We start from the raw sequence: 20,186 nt of genomic DNA, 5'->3' as shown, positions 1-20,186 counted from the left end.
CACTATCTGAACCTGTGCATACTCAAATCATTGGGTGCACAACATCACATGAAGTTTGGAGCGTGCTCGAAAGCTCCTACAATAGTTTGTCAACTGCTCGGGTGTTGCAGCTTCGATATCAGTTGTAGACAACCAAACGAGGATCCTCTACAATACAGGAATATTTGTTGAAAGTTAAATCAATCACCAATCTACTTGCAGCCGCTGGTAAGCCTGTAGGTCATGAGGATCTGTGTCTCTACACTCTTGCTGGTTTAGATTCAGAATATAAGGACTTTGTGACTTCGATCACCACCCGCACTGATGTGATCTCATACCCTGACCTACGTGGTATGCTCCTTACACAAGAAATCAGACTTCTTGATGCCCAAAAATCTGAAACAAATATCATAGTAAACACTGTTACTACTACTGATAATAAGGGTGGGCGATCCAATCGTGGTGCCTCCACCCCTCGTGGTGGCAGGTTCCCATACTGGGGTGGTCGGAATGGTCGTGGAGGATACAAATTCGGCTATCCCCGTCAACCAAATCAAGGGGCAGCAGCTCCACAACCCCACTCTCCAAATCAGGTTATATGCCAAGTTTGTAATCATGTTGGCCACAAAGCTCTTGATTGTCGCCAACGCTTTAATCATGCCTACCAGTCCACTCAGGGTGCTTCCCCACTGGCTGCAAATAATGTTGATTATAATAGAATAGTTGCTACTGACAATACTTGGTTTCCTGATTCTGGTGCAACAAATCACATCACTGCTGACATGGACAACTTAAGTTTCTCAACAGAGTACACTGGCACAGATCAGGTTCAAGTCGGAAATGGCTCAGGTTTGAAAATTCTTCACACAGGCTCCACTCAAATAATTTCTTCACCCAAAGATTTGATTCTTCCTAAAATATTGCATGTGCCTGACATTACAAGAAACCCGCTTTCTGTTTCTTAGTTTACCAAGGATAATAATGTTCTATTTGAATTTCATCCTGACAGTTTCTTTGTAAAGGATCGATGCACGGGGAAGTGCCTCCTTCAGGGCATCACTAAGGATGGATTGTACCAGTTCACACTAAATAAGGCTACGAGGAATCCACAGGGGTTCATTGGCGAAAGGACATCGTTGAATTTGTGGTATAACAGGCTAGGGCACCCTGCTCTACGCCTTGTTCGTCAGATTACTAGTCATTTTAATTTACCTATTAGTACTAAAACGGAGTTTAATATTTGTAATGCCTGTCAACAAGGCAAAAGCCACAAACTACCATTTTATTCATCTGCTCACAGGTCATTTGGACCATTGGATCTTATTTATTCTGATGTATGGGGCCCTTCTTCCATACCCTCTTCAGATGGACATCGCTATTATGTTCATTTCCTTGACGATTTCAGTAAATTTATATGGCTGTTTTCGATAGTACAAAAATCTGATGTATTGGATGTATTTACCAAGTTCAAGTTACTTGTTGAGAACTTGTTTGACAGGAAAATTAAGCGGCTGCACAGTGATTGGGGGGGTGAGTACCGTTCTGTATCTCACTTCCTAGATGCAAATGGCATTGAACACCGGATATCTTGCCCACACACACATGAACAGAATGGTTCAGCTGAGCGACGCCATCGCCAGATTGTTGAGACAGGGCTGGCTCTTTTATCTCATGCCAGCATTCCTAAAAATTACTGGCACTATGCATTTACTACTGCTGCATTTTTAATTAACAGATTGCCTACTGTTGTGCTTAGGAATGTTTGCCCTTTATTCAAACTGTTTGGGACCCAACCGGATTATATGACTTTGAAAGTCTTTGGTGCAGCATGTTACCCGTTATTACGACCATTTAATAAGCATAAACTTGACTATAGGTCTGAGCTTCATGCCTTTCTGGGCTATAGCTCCCGGCACAGAGGGTATACTTGCCTCAATATGCGCACCAGGGGAATTATCATATCTAGGCATGTTGTGTTTGCTGAGGACCGGTTTCCATTCAAGGAGGCTACGGATAAGGTTCTCATACCCTCTCCTCCCTCCTCCATTCTAGGTCCTCCACCACTACTTCCACTATTTCCATTAGGCCACCACGAGACCGCTCCACCAACTGGTCCAACACCATCGCCACGCTCACCTACTGCCACTACAGCTCCTCAAATGGCACCACTTGCAGGAACCGAGGCTCCAACACATTCCACCAATACAATGGAACCATTACCCTTGGTACCACTGCCCTCTCCACTTGCTCCATCACAAGCACCAGCTCCACGACATCCTATGGTTACTAGGACCCGTGATGGCACAAGGCGGCCCAAAGTCTTGCTCACAACCAGCCATCCTCTACCCATCTCCTTGTTAACCGAATCTGTGGCTCACTCAATGGAACCAATGTGCTACACAACTGCCACCAAAGATCCCAATTGGCGTCATGCAAAGGACAAGGAATTTAATGCTCTCATTCACAATGGGACCTGGACTCTAGTTCCCTACCAACCCAAAATGAATGTAGTAGGGTGTAAGTGGGTATACAGGGTCAAACACCTAGCCGATGGGGCTATAGAGAGATTCAAAGCTCGCTTAGTGGCCAAAGGATTCCATCAACAAGAGGGTCTGGACTATATAGAAACCTTCAGTCCTGTTGTTAAGCCAACTACAATTCGGCTTATTCTATCTCTGGCTATTTCCAAGGGATGGGTAATCCGGCAACTTGACGTACAAAATGCTTTCCTACATGGCGTTTTACAGGAAGAGGTGTACATGACTCAACCACAGGGATTTACAGATTTACAATATCCCAATCATGTTTGCAAACTTCATAAGCCCATCTATGGTCTAAAACAGGCTCCACGGGCCTGGTTTGAACGACTAAGTATGTTTCTTCAAGATTTTGGCTTCAAAGGCTCCAAAACAGACACATCACTGTTTTTCTATAACTCAGCCGTCACTACTATGTTCTTATTGGTCTATGTTGATGATATCGTCCTCATAGGCAATAACACCACATTTATTGCAGGCTTTCTTGCCACACTTGCCGCCACCTTTGCCATCAAGGACCTAGGACACCTCACTACTTTTTGGGAATTAGTGTGAAAAGACAAAGTACTGGGCTGCAGCTCTCTCAACGCCGATATATACTTGATCTTCTTGATCGCACCAACATGACTGGGTGTAAACCGATCTCTACACCAATAGCCACCACCCACTCCCTATCAAAGGAAGCGGGGACACCAATGGAAGATCCCACTCTTTATCGCAGTGTTGTAGGAGGACTGCAGTATGCAACCTTGACTCGGCCAGACATAGCTTTTGCCGTTAACAAAGTATGCCAATTTATGCAACGGCCTACTACTGATCATTGGGCGGCTGTTATACGGATACTGCGCTATCTTAAATCTACCATTGATCATGGATTGTATCTTCAGCCTCAACAGACTCTGCAACTATATGCCTACTCTGATGCTGACTGGGCTGGATGCCCTGATGACAGGAAATCAACCGGTGGCTATGCCATCTATCATGGCACCAACCTAATATCTTGGAGTTCAAGAAAACAGGCTACAATTGCACGCTCCAGCACTGAATCCGAATACAGGGCTGTAGCAAATGCCGCAGCAGAACTCACTTGGTTGCAATCTTTAATGAGTGAACTAGGCCTTTACATGAGCCATGCACCCGTCCTATGGTGTGATAATGTAGGCGCCACCTACCTGACGGCAAACCCAGTGTTCCATGCCCGTACCAAACATGTAGAAATTGACTTCCATTTTGTCAGAGATAAAGTTGCGAAGGGAGATCTTGATGTCCGGTTCATCTCCACCAAGGACCAGATCGCAGATATTTTGACCAAGGCACTATCAAGGCAGCGATTCAGCTATCTCAGTTCCAAGCTCAAGGTTCTACCACCCTTGAACTTGCGGGGGCGTGTTAGAGATAAGGATAATCTCTTCTCCTTATCAACTACTCCAGAAGAGTCCCACGGCTTAACGGATAAGAGCACCACCACGCACAAAGGATTATCACCTAATCCTGAAGAGCTCAACCGATCAAAGGATAAGAGCATCACAGATGTTATCCCTACTTCAACGTACAAGGCTACTGCAGTTGTTGAGTTTAAATCAAACTCCTCCAAGCTCAAGGATCATGACCAAGTTCATCCTAACTATAAGACCTGCTGTACTTATCCATCTCATGAGATTAACCATTGTAACCTCATCAAACCTATCTCTAATAATCTATATATAGAGAGGAGAGATGAAGGCTAAAAGTGTGGAAAAATACAAGACCTGTGGACGTAGGTTTCCAGTGAAACCGAACCACATTAAAAACGTTATTGTGTTCTTCTCTTCTCTGATCTCTTCTCTTCAACTTCTTTAAACTCAAACAGTATGTATTCTAGGTTGATTTCACATTCTCAGATGATAAAAACAATTATTTTTATTATTTGAGAATGTAAAATCGACCAAGAATGCATACTAAACGCAGCGTAAATAAAGAAAATAATTCTCTTTCCCCATTCGATGAAGGTTCATCATACCATTTTAGGGTTTACAAATCTTATAAGATTTTAGCATGTGTTCCAAAATATCTTTCTTTACGCATCTGAAGCCCTTGTGGCTTAAGAAAAACTCAATCCTTAATCGAATACCCTGTCATGACTCAACATAAAGAACAATTAAATCTAACATAGAGGTTTTTTATGATGCTAAAGTTAAAAATCCCACCAATAAGAGGAGAGAGATGGATTCATCCAGTGGTAGGTCCATGTTTAGTATGAGGAGAGTAGGGGTGTCAATTGGTTTGATTCATTAATAGTTCTAGTCCTAAGGGGTTAGGACCAGAACCGGACCAATAAGTTAATCGATTTCAAACTTGAGCTCCAGGACCATTAACTAATGGGTGGACAGGTTCCGATTCCTAAACTGTTCCAAGCAGTCCAATCAAAATTAAAAAATAAAAATTCCCTAACACATGCTACATATATTTAATAATATTATTATAAAACACTAATTTCAATCACATGAGATATGCTTTATTTTATTTGTATTGAATTAATTAACAAATAGCCACACCACCACCCTCATAAGTTAGGATTATTTTAAGGTATGTTCTTAAGTTACCAAATGGACCTTAAAAATTTACCGTCAAATCTTTGGTAAAATCGTATATGAGACAAGTGGTACCAGCCAAAATTGAAAAATTAAAAAAATAAAAGGGTTTGACATTGGGTCTCATGAACTTGAGTCTTAAGAATTAAGGTTAAGATGTGAATTTATTTTGACTCTATCAGTTCCACTGGTTCCTAATTAGTAGATTTGAAACTGGACCAATAAACTATTGGGTGGATTGGTTTTGGTTCCTAATGGACTGGTTACGGTCCGATTCTAGTTTTGATCCTAAATTGACACCCCTAGAGGAGAGTGTGTTAATATAGGTCTACAGCTGATTATGTAAGAGGGCAGGTTAGGAATTGTCATTTAGGTAATTAGGTATCGTGGGAATCTTTTGCTTTAAATCTATTAGGAGAAAATTTTTTGCCACCCATAGAAAAGATTGATGCATGATTAGAGTCTTGGTGTGAATGTCATCAATAATCATGTTCCTTATTTACAAATGTGAAATATCTTTTCTTGATCTAACCAGAAGGTTAGATCCCGTGGATTAAGATGCTCTCTCTTCATCATGGGTGAAGGGAAATTTAATCTAATCAACGGGGAAAGGGATAGGCACATTGCCCATGTGTGATAAGCTAGTGGATGACACCAATATGGTAATAGGAAAGAGCATCATATAGGAGGGGCAAGGGAAAAAAGTTTGCTAGCAGCCAAGCAAATTTGCCTCTGATCCAATATCATATCGGTCAACCTAAAAACCGATATGGATTTGGATTGGTATGGACACAGATCGATCGTATCAAACAATTTGCTCGTGATTCTCTTTTAAAAATGGAATTTTAACCATTTTATTCCTTATTCGTAACATATCACCAATACAGTATTGGCACAATATCTCCATAGTATCGTGATCGATCACTTGCAAAATCGATATGTATCGCCTGATACCTTCAAACCATAATAGAATCTGACCCTTTGCTTTAATGGAGAGAGTATACCTTTAGTAATAGAGGTGTAGGAGTTATTGAGACTCATTGTTCAAGTTTTCAAATCACTACATCAAATCACCGTTGACAAAAACTTTGGCCTTGGTTAGGGGATTACGTGCGGCTCCCGAAAGCAGGAACCAATTAAGGGTAATTCCGATTTTCTGTTATTTCCTTAAAAAATCTTAATCCTAATTAGCAATTTGTATTGCTGTTATTAACAATCATAATGACCCTTCTAAAAACTATGTTTGAAAGAGTGATAATGTATTTTAAATAAGGATGTCAAACGGTGCAGTTTTGATTATACGGTGCGGTTTTGGTTCGATGTACGGTTTTGATTATACGGTGCAGTTTCGATTCGGTATACATTTTGCAAGGTAGAAATCAAAACCGCATCAGATAAAAATCACCCAAAATCAAAATCGTTTTATATGCGGTGCGATTTTTACGATCTCTATTCGGTTTTTATTATACGACTAACAACCGGTTTACATGCGGTCTGTCATACCAGTTCACATCTGGTTTCAACTTTGTACCTTTTAATTCTATCATCCATTTCCTTGTTATGTGGGAGAAATTATATATTTCATAAACAAATTAGAATATAATTAACAAATCAAAATATCACTAACAAAACCTTATAATTAATACTCAACCTTCCACCTTTGTATCCTTTAATTCAATTAACCCATTTCATCAACAAATCAGAATATAAGCAATCAACATAGAACCCTATAAAAAATTAACACCAAGCATTAAATAAAAGATCTTGATCTTGTTCAAAAGATGATTCCATAAGGTTTCCAACACCACCAAAATCAAGCAAACAAAAGAAGTTCTAATCATCAAAATTATCCCCAAGGAAAAATGACTGAATAATCTAATATTTTGTAATGTTATGCTTCCAAGCTCCAATCTCTAATCTCCAATCTCAATCCAACAGTCCATAATTAACCATAGACATTCTACAAAGATGCATCCATGTCACTTTAATTTGCATTCTTTAGCTTCTTCTAAGAGTTCCAACGCAACAAAGATGAGCTTAGATGTTCCCGTCTCCACCCATTAGAATTTTCTGCTCCAGAGATTCCAGCACCTCCCTGCTATGCAAAGTGAATGTAAATTTTTCTTGTTAATTTCTTAAGTGTAATAAAAGATTAATGAAGAAATAGTAAGTTGATACCTATACTGAACAAGCAAACCCTCCACGGGTATTATACATTAGTTATGGACTCTTGGATTCTATCCGGTTCTATTCGGTTCAAAATTGGCGGTTAACCAACGGTTATCCAGTTCTGAATCGAAACGAACTGGATAGAGAACATGTGAAATCAGAATTGCACCATTTTTTTGCGGTCCGATTCGGTTCGATCGTAAATGATCGGTTCCAATTTTGGTATTCGATTTCGATTTCATTTTGACACCCTTAATTTTAAAAACTAAAATATCGACTAACAATTTGAGGAAGAAATTGATGCAAGAGAATCAAAATTATGGTAAATCCTGAGGTCATAGAGCATTTAATTGCATCTTCATGAGTGTAGTCATCATCATCTCATCTTCATGGTATTGTCTCTATCTCATTGAATGAGAATGAGTTACGTTCTAACTTCTAACAAAAAGGATTGAGTTGTCTCCAATTCCTTGATCGCCAAGTGCGGTACAGTTCAGGGTTGAGACTTGAGAGGTTGACATTTGACAGATGCGATATCCAGTGATTCGAGGTCGATTGAGTCAGTTTTTTGTTTTTTTTCTTTCTTTTTGAACTCAGCACCGTTGGATGCCGTGCCTACCGAGTGTCAAGCTTTTAGTCCGAAGTGCACCACTACACTTCTAGGGAATTGGAGAGGATTTTTTTTCCCGTCCTTTGATTCCAAGAAGAGTTATTGTATTGGGAATTCATGGAACTTCATGCTATTGTGGGTTCATGGTATCAATTTCTTAGAAACTAGGTTGTGTTTGTAATGCATTCTTGGTTGATGATGCACTCTAAGAAATCATGCCAAACACAATTAGAGTATTCCATCCATGATCTTATATATATCGAGACCCACTATTTATTTCATGTATATTTGTCATCTCATTTTCTCAATCTCAATATTTTATGGGTCCCATGCACCCCGTCCTTTGAAGATCTCAACTCCACATCATGATTAAAGAGAATGAATTAAACAATTATATTTCGAAAGCGTTGAAATCGGATAGTAAATCTTTTAAAATTAAGGCTGCGTTTGGTATGATTTCTTGGAATGCATTATCAACTTAGAATATATTTAATGAATTCATACCAAACACAGTCTTAGTATCACAAGGGATGACCCTCTTACAACTGCTATATTAAGTGTGCCTGCCACTCATTTGATGCCCATATCAATCCAACCCTCCTTTATCCGCGTTTTAATTTTCAATCCAAATGGGACCTGCTTTTGGGATCCACATCCTCTACTTCCAAAAGTGGCGCTTCCATCCTACTTTCGTGCGCTATAAGGGCGCCAGCTGGACTGACAACAATCTAGCGGTCAATATTGCAGGATTTCAAATTAAAGTTAAAACCACATGGGATTTGTTTGAACCCACCTTAAACCTAAACCCAAAACCAAACCCACCCGACCGGTTCAAAAATTTCAAACCAACCCATTTCACTACTCTCACACTCATTGATTCAGCTCTTCTTCTCCGTCGAGCTCTGAAGGTGAATGCCTAAATCGAGCTTATCCATCTAAATCCCCAAAAACTTCCATCGCTCTCTTCCTGCAACGGATGAAAGAACATACAAGCATCACTTTTAAAACTCTTATCATCCAGATTGTGGGCTTTTGAAGATCTTTAAATCTCTCTGTGGGTGTGAACCTATATGAGAATCTGAGAAATATAAAGTGTGTTTAACATCCAGACTTATGAATGAAAGAATCCATGGTGAATCAGAATTTCAACTTCAAACTTTACCACTGAGACTTCTCTCCCTCTTCGGATTTCTACCCCAATCTTCTTCGTGTTCTCAACATCTTCAGGAGAAAAAAAAAGTTGCAATAGTTGACAGAGACAACTCCTAACCAATGAAATTTGAAGATTTGGGCATTCTTTAAAATGATAGCTACAATTTAACCCAAATAATCCTTTATTATCTGTAAAAGAACCGTTGAACGATCGAAATCATGGCTGGGGAAAGCAAGATTCATCGCCTCCATTTAGGGTTTCGAACGATTGAAGGCAAGAGTGAGAGGGGGAGTAGCAAGGGAGAGCCGCAACCATGGTGAGGATTAAGGTTCACAAGCTCGAAGGAAAGTCAAAAACAGATCTATTGAACCAATTGAAATATCTGAAAGTAGAACTCGCTCTGCTCCGACTTGTGAAGGTCACTAGTGGTGCACCTAACAAACTTTCCAAGATCAAGGTGGTTAGGTTCTCAATTGTGCAGGTCTTGACTCGCAGAAGCAAAAAGCAGTTCTAAGGGAAGCCTACAAGAGAAGAAGTTCCTGCTGCTTGATCTTCGTCCGAAGAAAACCAGAGCCATTAGAAAATGCTTGACTTCTCAATGAGGAAGTATGCCATCAAGGTGTAGGGTTGGATGAATTTAGAGACGGAATTGTTACTTTTTTTTACAGAAATTTTGTTATTTGCTTTGAAGAATACAAACTTCGGAAGATCACTCCCTTTTAGTTTTTATTCAGAGAAGCTTTCTTTCTTTTTTAACCAAAAAAATAAAAAAAGCAAGATTCATCACCATGAAAGTTTAACCTTGATGTGCTCAAATATGGATGGCTTTATCTTTTTTTTTTTTTTTTTTTTTTCCCTTTTCCCATTATCCGAATTTTCTACCGACGAATTGAGTCCAGATTTCAGAATCCTTCCTCAATCACTCAATCTAGATTCATCTCCGTTATACTTGCCATTTGAACCAGGGATTCAAAACACGGAATGGGGATTTTGTTTTTGGGGATTTAGATGGATAAGTCGATTAGGGTATTCACCTTCATAGCTCGACGGAGAAGAAGAAGAGCCTGATCCGAGCGGAATCTAGATGAGTGTGAGAGTGAGTGAAAAGGGTTGGTTTGAAAATTTTGAACCGGTCGGGTGGGTTTGGTTTTGGGTTTAGGTTTAAAGTGGGTTCAAACAAATCCCATGTGGTTTTAACTTTAATTTGAAATCCTGCAATATTGACCGTTAGATTGCTGTCAGTCCAGCTGACACCCTTGTAGCGCACGGAAGTAGGATGGAAGCGCCACTTTTGGAAGTAGAGGATGTGGATCCGACCTGCTTGGCACTCAAAATAAGAGAGAGAGAGAGCAAAGATACCAAGAAGCCACCAACCATTGTTGGCTTTGGTTCCTTGATTACAAGTTGTTGCTATGACCCAAGAGACCACTGTTTAAGTCTTCTTTGCCTTCACCTTGCACCAAAAATGGCAACCCCTCTCTCCTCCAACGCTTGTGATAGCGTCTCACAGTTGCGAGGATTTAATTTACGGTATTGGCACTAGTATTGGTCGATATTGATACGTATTGACAGTATCAAAACATAATTTTTTCAACAAAAAAAACGCTCATACTTTGTTAACGATATCAATCAGGTAGGTATAGATTTCATTTAATTGGCCGAAACTGTCAGTTCAAGAGCACGGATCATGTCCTTGTACAAGTACCGTCCAAGACCCTCCAAGGTCACTCACATAGAATCAATTGCAGAATCCCACAGGAGGAGTGAATTCCATGTGAATGGAATTGGAGGGCATTGGATGGTACTTGTACAAGGACACGATCCGATCTCTCAATTCGACACCGATATTGGAAAAAAGTGATACTGGCTGTCAAGTCTTAAAGGCCCTGATTAATGCAGGGCAAATTGTTAAGGGTTGCCACCATTATTAACTAAAGGACCATATTAGGTGAGAGATTAATTCTAATGCTGTGGTCATGTTAATATATAGTCGTGTCACACAACTCACAACCCCGCTAAAGCAATGGGTCCCACGGTTTAAAATGGTGGGACCCACGATGTTGGTTTGTTGTTTTTTTCAGCATGATTTAATATCTTTAGAGTGGATTTTTTTTTTAAATAAGAGCATCAAATCATCTAAAAGCTTAATAGCTTACTTTATACTGCTTCTAACTCGTGCTCCATAATCCCTCTCACTGTTGACAACTTCCATCATGTTAATTCCAACTACTTTTCACATGTATAGGGTCAGTAGCGAGGACATTCAACCGTTGTAAATTTTACTTTGTAACTTTTTCTATTTTCATAACAAAAAAAAAAAAAATCCATTCACTTTCATAGCTCATGATATCAACATGAAGAACTTGGAATAGTAATTTTCTGTTTTTTCTGCATATTACATTTTAATTATATATTCCAAGGTTGAAAACCTAGAATCTCCAATGAGTTCAATTTTGAAGAAGTAAAGATCTCTACAGATTTGGAATTTTTAGAGCTTTCGTATTTAAAAAACTTTAGATACGAGGGATAAGTTTCATTGATTTTTATTATTTTACATAGGGAAAAATTTTCATGCACGACCTGCATGGAGGCCAACTAGATGGGCATAAATGTCAATCTAAAATGATAAAAAACATCGATCATATCCCTCCCACTATGGGACAAGCTCGAGATAATACGAGTCTTGTCCCCTTTTACTTATTAAAAAAAAATGAAGAGATGAATACATTCATGGCCGATTCAAAAATGTGTTTTTTGGGAAAGGGATTCAGAAATCTTCTAATTCTGATATGATTTTATGAAACCATGATGTATTCTCTTTCTTGGATCATCTTGTCATTAATGTCATGCTATACGAGGATTACGAGCACACATCCAACCTTACAGCCCCATTAGGCACAATACCACACAGCTTTTACTAGTGTGAATTCACTATGGCACAAAAACTCTATATTACCCTCATAAATGAGTCGGGATCCATCCCTGTGGGTAACCACTCCACCCCATCTCACACGGTCCATGGGGATATGTCTAACTTTTTAAGAGGAATCAAGCTTCTCTCCCTGCGGATAACCACTCCATCAGTCCATCCCATCTCACACCATGGGGTGTGGTTGATCCTCACACCCCATGGACCGTGTGAGATGGAGTGGAGTGGCTATCCATGTGGAGAGGAACTTGATTCTTCCTTAAAAGTTATACATGATAAATAAATTAAGGGGAAAGTTTTCATACACGGTTGTGTAAACCGTGTATATAAGAGGGCCTCTCACAAAGAGTTGGAAAAGTCATAAATCTCTACCCATTAATTAATGCCTTGAAACTCCCACCCTCTCACATACACGGTTTACACGATCGTGTATGAAAATTTTTTCCATTAATTTAAAAATAAAAAAAACACATAAATATCCAATGCAAGATCCAAATCCTCTATTGACGAGTTGCCCAGTAGAATTGTGCTTCCCAAACACGGTGCTGCGTGCAATGATCGCCTTACCCCCACTCGGCTAAGGCGTTTGGGCAAGGGGTAAGGTGAATATTGCACGCAACACAGTCCTATCGGACAGCTCAGCAATAGAGGATCCAAATTGATCCAATGCATGAGGCTCTCATCATTGCGAGTTTTGGGGAAGGTCATAATGTACACACCCTTATCTTTTTGCTCTGCGTATCAAGTGTTTTTTGAAATTAAAAAAAATAAAATAAAATTTCTTTCCCCTAAGGTAAAGAAATTCCCCTGCTGATTTGACGCTTAAATGTATTCCTATGATGATGGTGAATGACATCATTAACTTTCTACCTTTATTGTGGAAGGTCTGAAATGTCCTTTGATTCCAAGGAAGAGTCATTGCATTGAGAGTTCATAGAACTTCATGCTTGTGTTTGTTCTGGGTTCACGATATTAGTAAATATAAAAACCCTTCAAGTTATTAGGTAATGACGTCATTAACTTCCCCCTTTGTTAGGCAAGTTAAGTAGGGACAGCAGGAATTGGGATGAGACTTGGGCTTAATACAGTTTTACTATCAAGAGAGAGATAGAGAGACAAAGAGGGAGAGAGCTGGGGATCCAGATCCTCTATGGCGTGCTGCTTGTAGTGACCTGAGCTGTGCAGACTGAGCCGTGCCCGCAAAGATCATTGCGCATGCGGCTCGGTCTGCGCCGCACAGATCGCTACGAGCAGCTACGCCGTAGAAGATTTGAATGGGAGGAGACATACATGGGGAAGTTAAAGTTTTAAATAGAGAAGAACACAAGAGAAGAATTAGGAAGAGAATGTGAATAATGAGGGCCACATTTAAGGACAGGGTGTATGGTGGAGACATTACATCTATGACTAAATAACCCAACCAACCATGCTTAAAAGGAAACACTCTTATTCTTTCAACATTAAAATTTGAAGCCTAAAATGGTAGGCCCAAATCAAATTCCATTGCTCCTCCGTAAAGCTAAGTATCATCATTTCTTCTTTTCAAACTCCCCCAAGAAGAGTCTGAACCTTTCAGAATGATTTTTATTTTTTTAATTACTTCCATTGTTAGCTTGCGATGCATCCAAGCAAAAGTCACCCTTCATCTTCACATCAATGGTGATTGATTTGTATCAGTCAACAGACGCCCTCATTTTCACCTCTTCCATCCATCCATTACTTCTTTCTCTGTATTGTTTATATCTCTGTACGTATATAAAACCTTGCAATAGTACTATTTGCAGAGATATCAATAAGAAATACTCTATTTCTATATTCCCCAACTAAGTCATCACTCATCAACAAAAGCAACCTTCATCTTCAGCAAAGCTAGCCAGCTACTGAAGTTAATATTAATGGCTTCCATGAATGTGAGAAATTAACAGAAATATAACTCTTACTGTTGGAGGTTTGACGATATTGATGGCTTGTATTCCGTTGCTTGCATGTGTTGATTCCCATCTAAGAGGTTGTAGCATTTTTTAGGGTTATAGGGGTATTTTGGTTAAATTCTTGTTTAGGGTTTTGCTATAAATTTGTAGCCCTAGTTCTTTTTCTATAATCAATTTGAGAGAGGTGTGAGGAAATTTATTAGACCTGCCCTCACTAAAATTGGTGTAAGCTTAATGTGGATGGTTGTTCTTTAGGGAACCCTGGCAGGTCGGGAGCATGAGGTACTATTTGTGATGATAGAGCTCAATAGTGTTCTCATACAGGAAATTTTTGGGCATGAAAACGAACTTTGAGACAGAGTGTAGGGCCCTCGTTTATGGTGTAGAATATGCAAGGAATCTTGGTATTAGGGAACTGTAGATTGAATGTGATTCAGTAGTTGTTTTGATAATGGTCTCTCGTGGTAAAGTTCCTTGGTTTGCTTGGCAAGGGTGGTCTGCTCTTCAAGCCTATCTTCTCTCTATTGAATGGAAGATCTCACACTGTTTTAGAGAAGCGAATCCTGTGTCAGATTTTCTCGCAAAATCAGCAGCCAGATTACTTGATACGTCTACTATGGTTGCCTTGCCCTCGCTAGTTCAAGATGATCTATTGATTGATGCGCAATGTAGACCGAGATTTCGGGTCTCCTCTTATTTATTTTTATTTGTTAGCTGCTTCCCTCTCCTGTTGATGGCAATGCCGTAGGTGGGAGTGGTTTAGCTTGCTTCATTGTAGTTGTGTTTGACTTTGTCCAGTTTTTCTTGTATCATTTCCCTCCCTTTTTTTTTCTCAATACAAATGACCTTCTAGCCACAAAAAAAAAAAAAAAAAGAATTGTGAGGACAAACGGTTGTAAACCTATTCTGCATTGATAGTAAAACTAATCTCATCTCACCGTGGACATAGATAATTTTATCAAACCACGTAAATCCTTGTGTGCATTGTGTGATAGTTTGTTTATGATTTACATTCTTTTCTGCACTGTTTTAGGTTAAGTTTTTCTAAACCGAGTGAGTTCTCTTTTAAAACAATGCCTGCAGATATTAAACACAGGAAAAGTGCATCCACAACCTGTTGATCTCTTTCAGGGATACTTGTATCATTGCACCAATACTAACAATGGAACATAATATAGTTGTACAACTTTTGTTATGGCACACCTGAGAAGAGCATGCATGGTCCACCTTTTTTGTTTTCATCCTTTCTTGATAGGTCTCACATCGTCGATCTTGTGGGTCAACAAGAAATCTAAATAGCTGACTCTTGGGGTAGTTCTATCTGGTTTTATCCAATTTTCTTTCCTTCCTTTCTCTTGTTCATTAAGCAATAGATATCAATTATATAAGAGAAAGAGAGAGAGACTTGATATGTTGACCATAAGATTCCCCTATTATTACGCCTACAAGTATGCGTGTGAAGAGTGAACCTTGATTGGGTTCAGTTTCAACAGCGAAGTAAGATTTTGTTGATGAAGCTTCAATGAATGATTGGCTCTTCGATGTTGGTTACATAATACTAAGTGTACGTAGAGAGAATACTATATATAGATCAGACAAGTCGATGCCAAGTCTTTTCATGGTTAGATGTAAGTTTGGGTCCCACCTTCATGGGTGGTCCCCATCCGGTGTGATTGTCGGATTCTCCTTCATAACACTACTTTTTTTTAAAGAGAGCTAGAAAGAAGGGTTAGGGTCTTCTTCAGTTCTTCCCCCTTCTCATCTTAACCTCAGTTGCAGCAGCAGAAGCTCTAATGCTCTATCCTATACAAACCACTACAAAGAAAAGGCAAGAAGAGGGCAAAACAAGATATGGGTCACCATTCTTGCTGTAACCAGCAGAAGGTTAAGAGGGGTCTCTGGTCTCCTGAAGAAGATGAAAAGCTGGTTCGGTATATAACCATCCATGGCTATGGTTGTTGGAGTGAAGTCCCTGAGAAAGCAGGTCCTCTCTCTCTCTCTCTCTCTCTTTCTCTCTCTCTTTCTTGTGTGTGTGTGTGTGTGTGTGTGTCATAGAATATTAACAGATATGGTTTTGTGGTGTAGGGCTTCAAAGATGTGGTAAAAGCTGTCGGTTGAGATGGATCAACTATTTGAGGCCAGACATCAGGAGAGGCAGGTTTAGCCCAGAGGAAGAGAAGCTTATTATAAGCCTTCATGGTGTTGTAGGAAACAGGTTTAAGCTGGCACCTTAATTTACTTCCTTCTTGCTTGTAATTAGTTTGTGATATATACTTGATGACCATTACAAGTTATATAATCTGTATTTGGGGTTTTGTAGGTGGGCTCACATTGCAAGTCACTTGCCAGGGAGAACAGACAATGAAATAAAGAACTACTGGAATTCATGGATTAAGAAGAAAATAAGGAAGCCATCAACAAACCCAGTAGCAGGCATGACAACATTTGCAGCACCGATTAATGCAGGTCTAACGCAGCAATCGGGTTACGATTCATCAAATCAACTCAACTTGGTGAATCAAGAACTAATGACAAAGCAGGCACCAATTCAAGAAACCCTATTTTCTTCTCAATGCCCACTTTTCATGTTTGACATTAATTTGATGGATGGGTTCTCTAGTAGTACTAGTAGTAGCAATAATACAGCACAACCAGAGCTATTCCATGAAACATTTGCTACTCTTCCTCCTCATCTTCCTCCACCTCCACCTCCTTCAACATTTACAGCTCCTAACATGTACTCAAGTTATTTACCAACTTTGGAGAATGTGGAAGCCATGGTTCCTATGGAGGTTCAAGCATGTGGTATGGAAGAAGATGGAGAGTTGGGCTTGGATTGCTTACAGAGACAGGACTTGAGTGAATGGATTGAGTCTCACTCATGCCCAAGCTTTCTAATTTGGGATCAACCCATTGAGCCACAGATGTGTGGGGAAGGAATTGCACAAGCTTCTTCAAATGCTGCAGCTATGCTATCTTCCTACCCCTCTCCATTTTAAGGTTATGAGGTAGCTAGTGTGTTTTTATTTATCAATTCTCACTCTCTCTCTCATATTCATTTTCATAGTGGACTATAAATGAGTGGTGATTTAAAGGGTTTGTTTACCATATGTGTGTGGTTGGAAGAGATATGAAATGTGGAGAATGTAATGAAAGCAAGCACGCAATGTTTGATGGAGTTTGGAAACAGAAGGGTGAGGAAATAAATGGGTCAAGCAAGCCCAACAAGTGATGATTTCAAATTTGCCTTCCACTTTGTGTCTCAAGTAGTATTAATTGAGATTCCCATTTTCAAATGGGTTTGTCCCTTTCCTTTTTGTGCAGCTTCTCCAGTTAGAAGAGATCTCTCTACTGGTGATGGAAATAGTAGAGAAGAACCTCCTCTAGGAAGCTCTAGATATTAACTTAAATTTGCACACATGAATGAGAATCGATTGCCAATTTAAAATCCAAGGACTTCTGGTTTAGGTTTTTTCTTTCGTTTGGAAGGTTGAGATAGAAAGGAAATTACCTTTGCAATTACGGAGCACTGATAATGATCCAGCAACGATGTTCATAAAAAATTTATGGTTTTGTTTGGCTGAAGGTAATCACGACAGAAACTTTGAAAGCGATCCCCTACTACTCTAACCAGAAGAAAATGATTTATACTAGCCTAGTCGTATGCCACATATGATCAAGTCAGGAGAGGATAAGACAACTAGATGGAGGCATGAAAATAACAATTGGTAGTAAGCCTTAATCGCTACGCTCAAATGAGCTCTGCAACCTCTCCTGTCCCTGCATGCATCCCCTCCGCTCCTGTTGGCGTGTTATCTCTCTGCCTTTGGGCGTGTAAGCTCTCCATCCCAGTGGTGTGTCTCCTCCTTGTGAGGTTCAGTATCAGTTCACCAACCATGACCCTGAGTGTCGTCGACGACGCTGTCGAAGCCGCCGCCGATCCTCCACATCACCCTCACCACCACCTCTCTCACCCCCACCCCCCTCACCGCCACCTCCATCGCCCTCACTGACACCCCCTGCTCACTGCCCCCATCCACCACGCCATCGCCCTCACTGTTCCCATCCTCCACGCCACCACCCTCACTGCTCCCATCCCTCTAGCCATCGCCCTCACCGACGCCTCCATCCTCCACACCATCGCTCACCCTCACCCCTTGCTCACCCTCACACTCACCATACCCCACGGCTCATCTTCTCCCCCCTGTTTACCCTCACTCTCACCATACCCCATGGCTCACCCTCTCCCCCCTGTTCACCCTCACCGCACCCCCCTGTTCGCCCTAACCCGAAGACCTCCTCTCTCACTCCCCTCCAAACTCCTGCTCTAATTTCCTGTTCCAACCTCAGTCCCCAGCTCACCCTTTCCACCCCTATGCATCCGCCTGGCTCTGTTTTTCCTTTTCTTTTTTTGCATGTGGCTGTGTAGCGTTTCCAGGTTCCGGCGTTAGTGGTGCCTTGGATTTGGCTGGAATCGAAGCCCCACCCCCTTCCAATTGGGCAGTCACCGTCGCCGACGATGGTGAAGCTACTCGAAATATGCGTCCTAGAATTGATGCAACAACCATCAAGAACTTCATTGGACCGCGTGCATACTGTGACTTTCCTTGGCTCCCAGGGTCGTGTCTGGCATGTGGCATAAAAAATGATGTCTTCTTTTTGTTTATTGTTGATGTATTCCTTTTTTATGGTATGCTCGTGCATGTGTTTCATTATGTAAGTTGTGTCTATAACGAGTTTCCTTGGGATGTGGTTGTTAACCATTCCCTCCCCGGACCGGTTCTGCTTATGACATGTATGTCAGGACCATATGTCTCTCACTGGTTTCTGAACCCGTCAGTTTTGAAACCTTGTGTATCACATGTCAACTATTTGCGTTATCTGCGTTATGTTTCTTGTTTTCTTTCTTTTGGCGTTGGGCGCGCATGAATGAATAGCCTTGCTTTCTACCCAAAAAAAAAAAAAAAAACTAATAATAATAACAATTGGTGTTTTATTTCAAAACCATTTTTTTAAGGGTTCAGTTTCCTAGAGAATGTTCGGGTTTAAAAAAAAAGGTTCAATTTCTCGGAAAATTATCTCCTCCAGTTCCCCCAGTGCCATTAATAAGGGGAGTGGACCCCACCAGAGCAGAGTGTTCGGGCAGGGATAGGATGGTCAGGGTAGGATGGTCATTGCACCCCCTTATTACAGGCACTGGGAGAACTGGGCCAGGCAGGGAACTGGAGGGGACAAAGATCCCTAATAAGGGGGAGTGGATCCCACCCAGCTAGAGTGTACGGGCAAAGACAAGATGGTCATTGCGATCCCCCTTGTTAGGGGCACTAGGGAACTGGAGGAGATAAGGATCCGAAGGATGTTTTCTAACACTATAATAAAAGGTGAGAGTTTGATGAAAATCTAGTAATCCAATCATATGGCCACATCACCACCGTCGGAAAGAGATTTCTCTAATCCACTTATGAAGGAAAAATTAATCTTTTATTGTAGTTTCCAACAATAAATAGAGATTTTATAGTAATAGATAATTGAAGGTCTTTCACCAAAAAGATAATTGAAGATCTTTTTTTGGTGGGATGGGCCGTGGGGAGGGTCGTCAGGGAAAAAAAATATTAGTCAGAATACAACTGAAACAAGGAAATCAAACTTTTAGCCTAATTAATGATAAACTTTTATAATCATTACTCCAATCTTATTAATTAATATTGTACCCAGTTTATCGTGTAGTCACTAATCAGAAATAATTAGAATATATCCTACATCTTTTGAAACCCCAAAATGTCCTTATGATTGGGCTTGCCCTTGAAACCAAAATGAATTATCAAATCTAGAACACTATCCAACCAACCATAGCTCCATAAAGCCTTCCATAGGTGCTATTAAGACCAGGGTTATACAAATCAGATCGGCTGATTCAGGTTGGTTTGGATTGGAATCAATAGAGGCTGATCTCAATTCCCTAAATCAATTTCGAGCTGATTCTGTATAGAAAATCCCTAGATACCTAGAATATATCGATTCCAAAACCAATCGGGATCAATCTAAGTTTATTTTTATTCGAATCTTGATTGTAATTTTTATTTTATTTTTTTTTTAAGGGAAAAAGTTCTCTATCCGGGAGTGTGGCCTACGCCAGCACTCCCATGAGTCTATCTCTTTCTTCCTCATATGAAAAGACACTTCTGCCCCCTTATTTAAAGAGGAGAGAGATAGATACATGAGAATGCTGACGTAGGCCACACTTCCGTACAAAAAACTGTTTGATCTACGTTGGAGAGGAGCCCAATCCCAACCCTACTGATCCAAAA

The 20,186-nt window shown here is 40.3% G+C and overlaps 1 protein-coding gene and 1 pseudogene across 1 annotated transcript; both read left to right on the top strand.

Annotated features, from left to right (window-relative positions):
• The first annotated feature begins 9,331 nt into the window (after positions 1–9,331).
• On the top strand, positions 9,332–9,620 carry LOC122655677 (annotated as a pseudogene).
• Positions 9,621–15,617: 5,997 nt separating this feature from the next.
• Positions 15,618–17,124, top strand: LOC122659074 (myb-related protein 308-like). The gene is made up of 3 exons (XM_043854251.1): positions 15,618–15,862; positions 15,964–16,093; positions 16,199–17,124. The coding sequence occupies exons 1-3, from the start codon at positions 15,730–15,732 to the stop codon at positions 16,875–16,877; spliced, it is 942 nt and encodes a 313-aa protein (XP_043710186.1). The 5' UTR covers positions 15,618–15,729; the 3' UTR covers positions 16,878–17,124.
• Positions 17,125–20,186: the final 3,062 nt, after the last annotated feature.

This window comes from Telopea speciosissima, chromosome 1 (assembly GCF_018873765.1).
Source record: "Telopea speciosissima isolate NSW1024214 ecotype Mountain lineage chromosome 1, Tspe_v1, whole genome shotgun sequence".
Taxonomy (NCBI): Eukaryota; Viridiplantae; Streptophyta; class Magnoliopsida; order Proteales; family Proteaceae; genus Telopea; species Telopea speciosissima.
The sequence above is the reverse complement of the archived record's forward strand: the minus strand, read 5'-3'. Positions and strand labels throughout refer to the sequence as shown.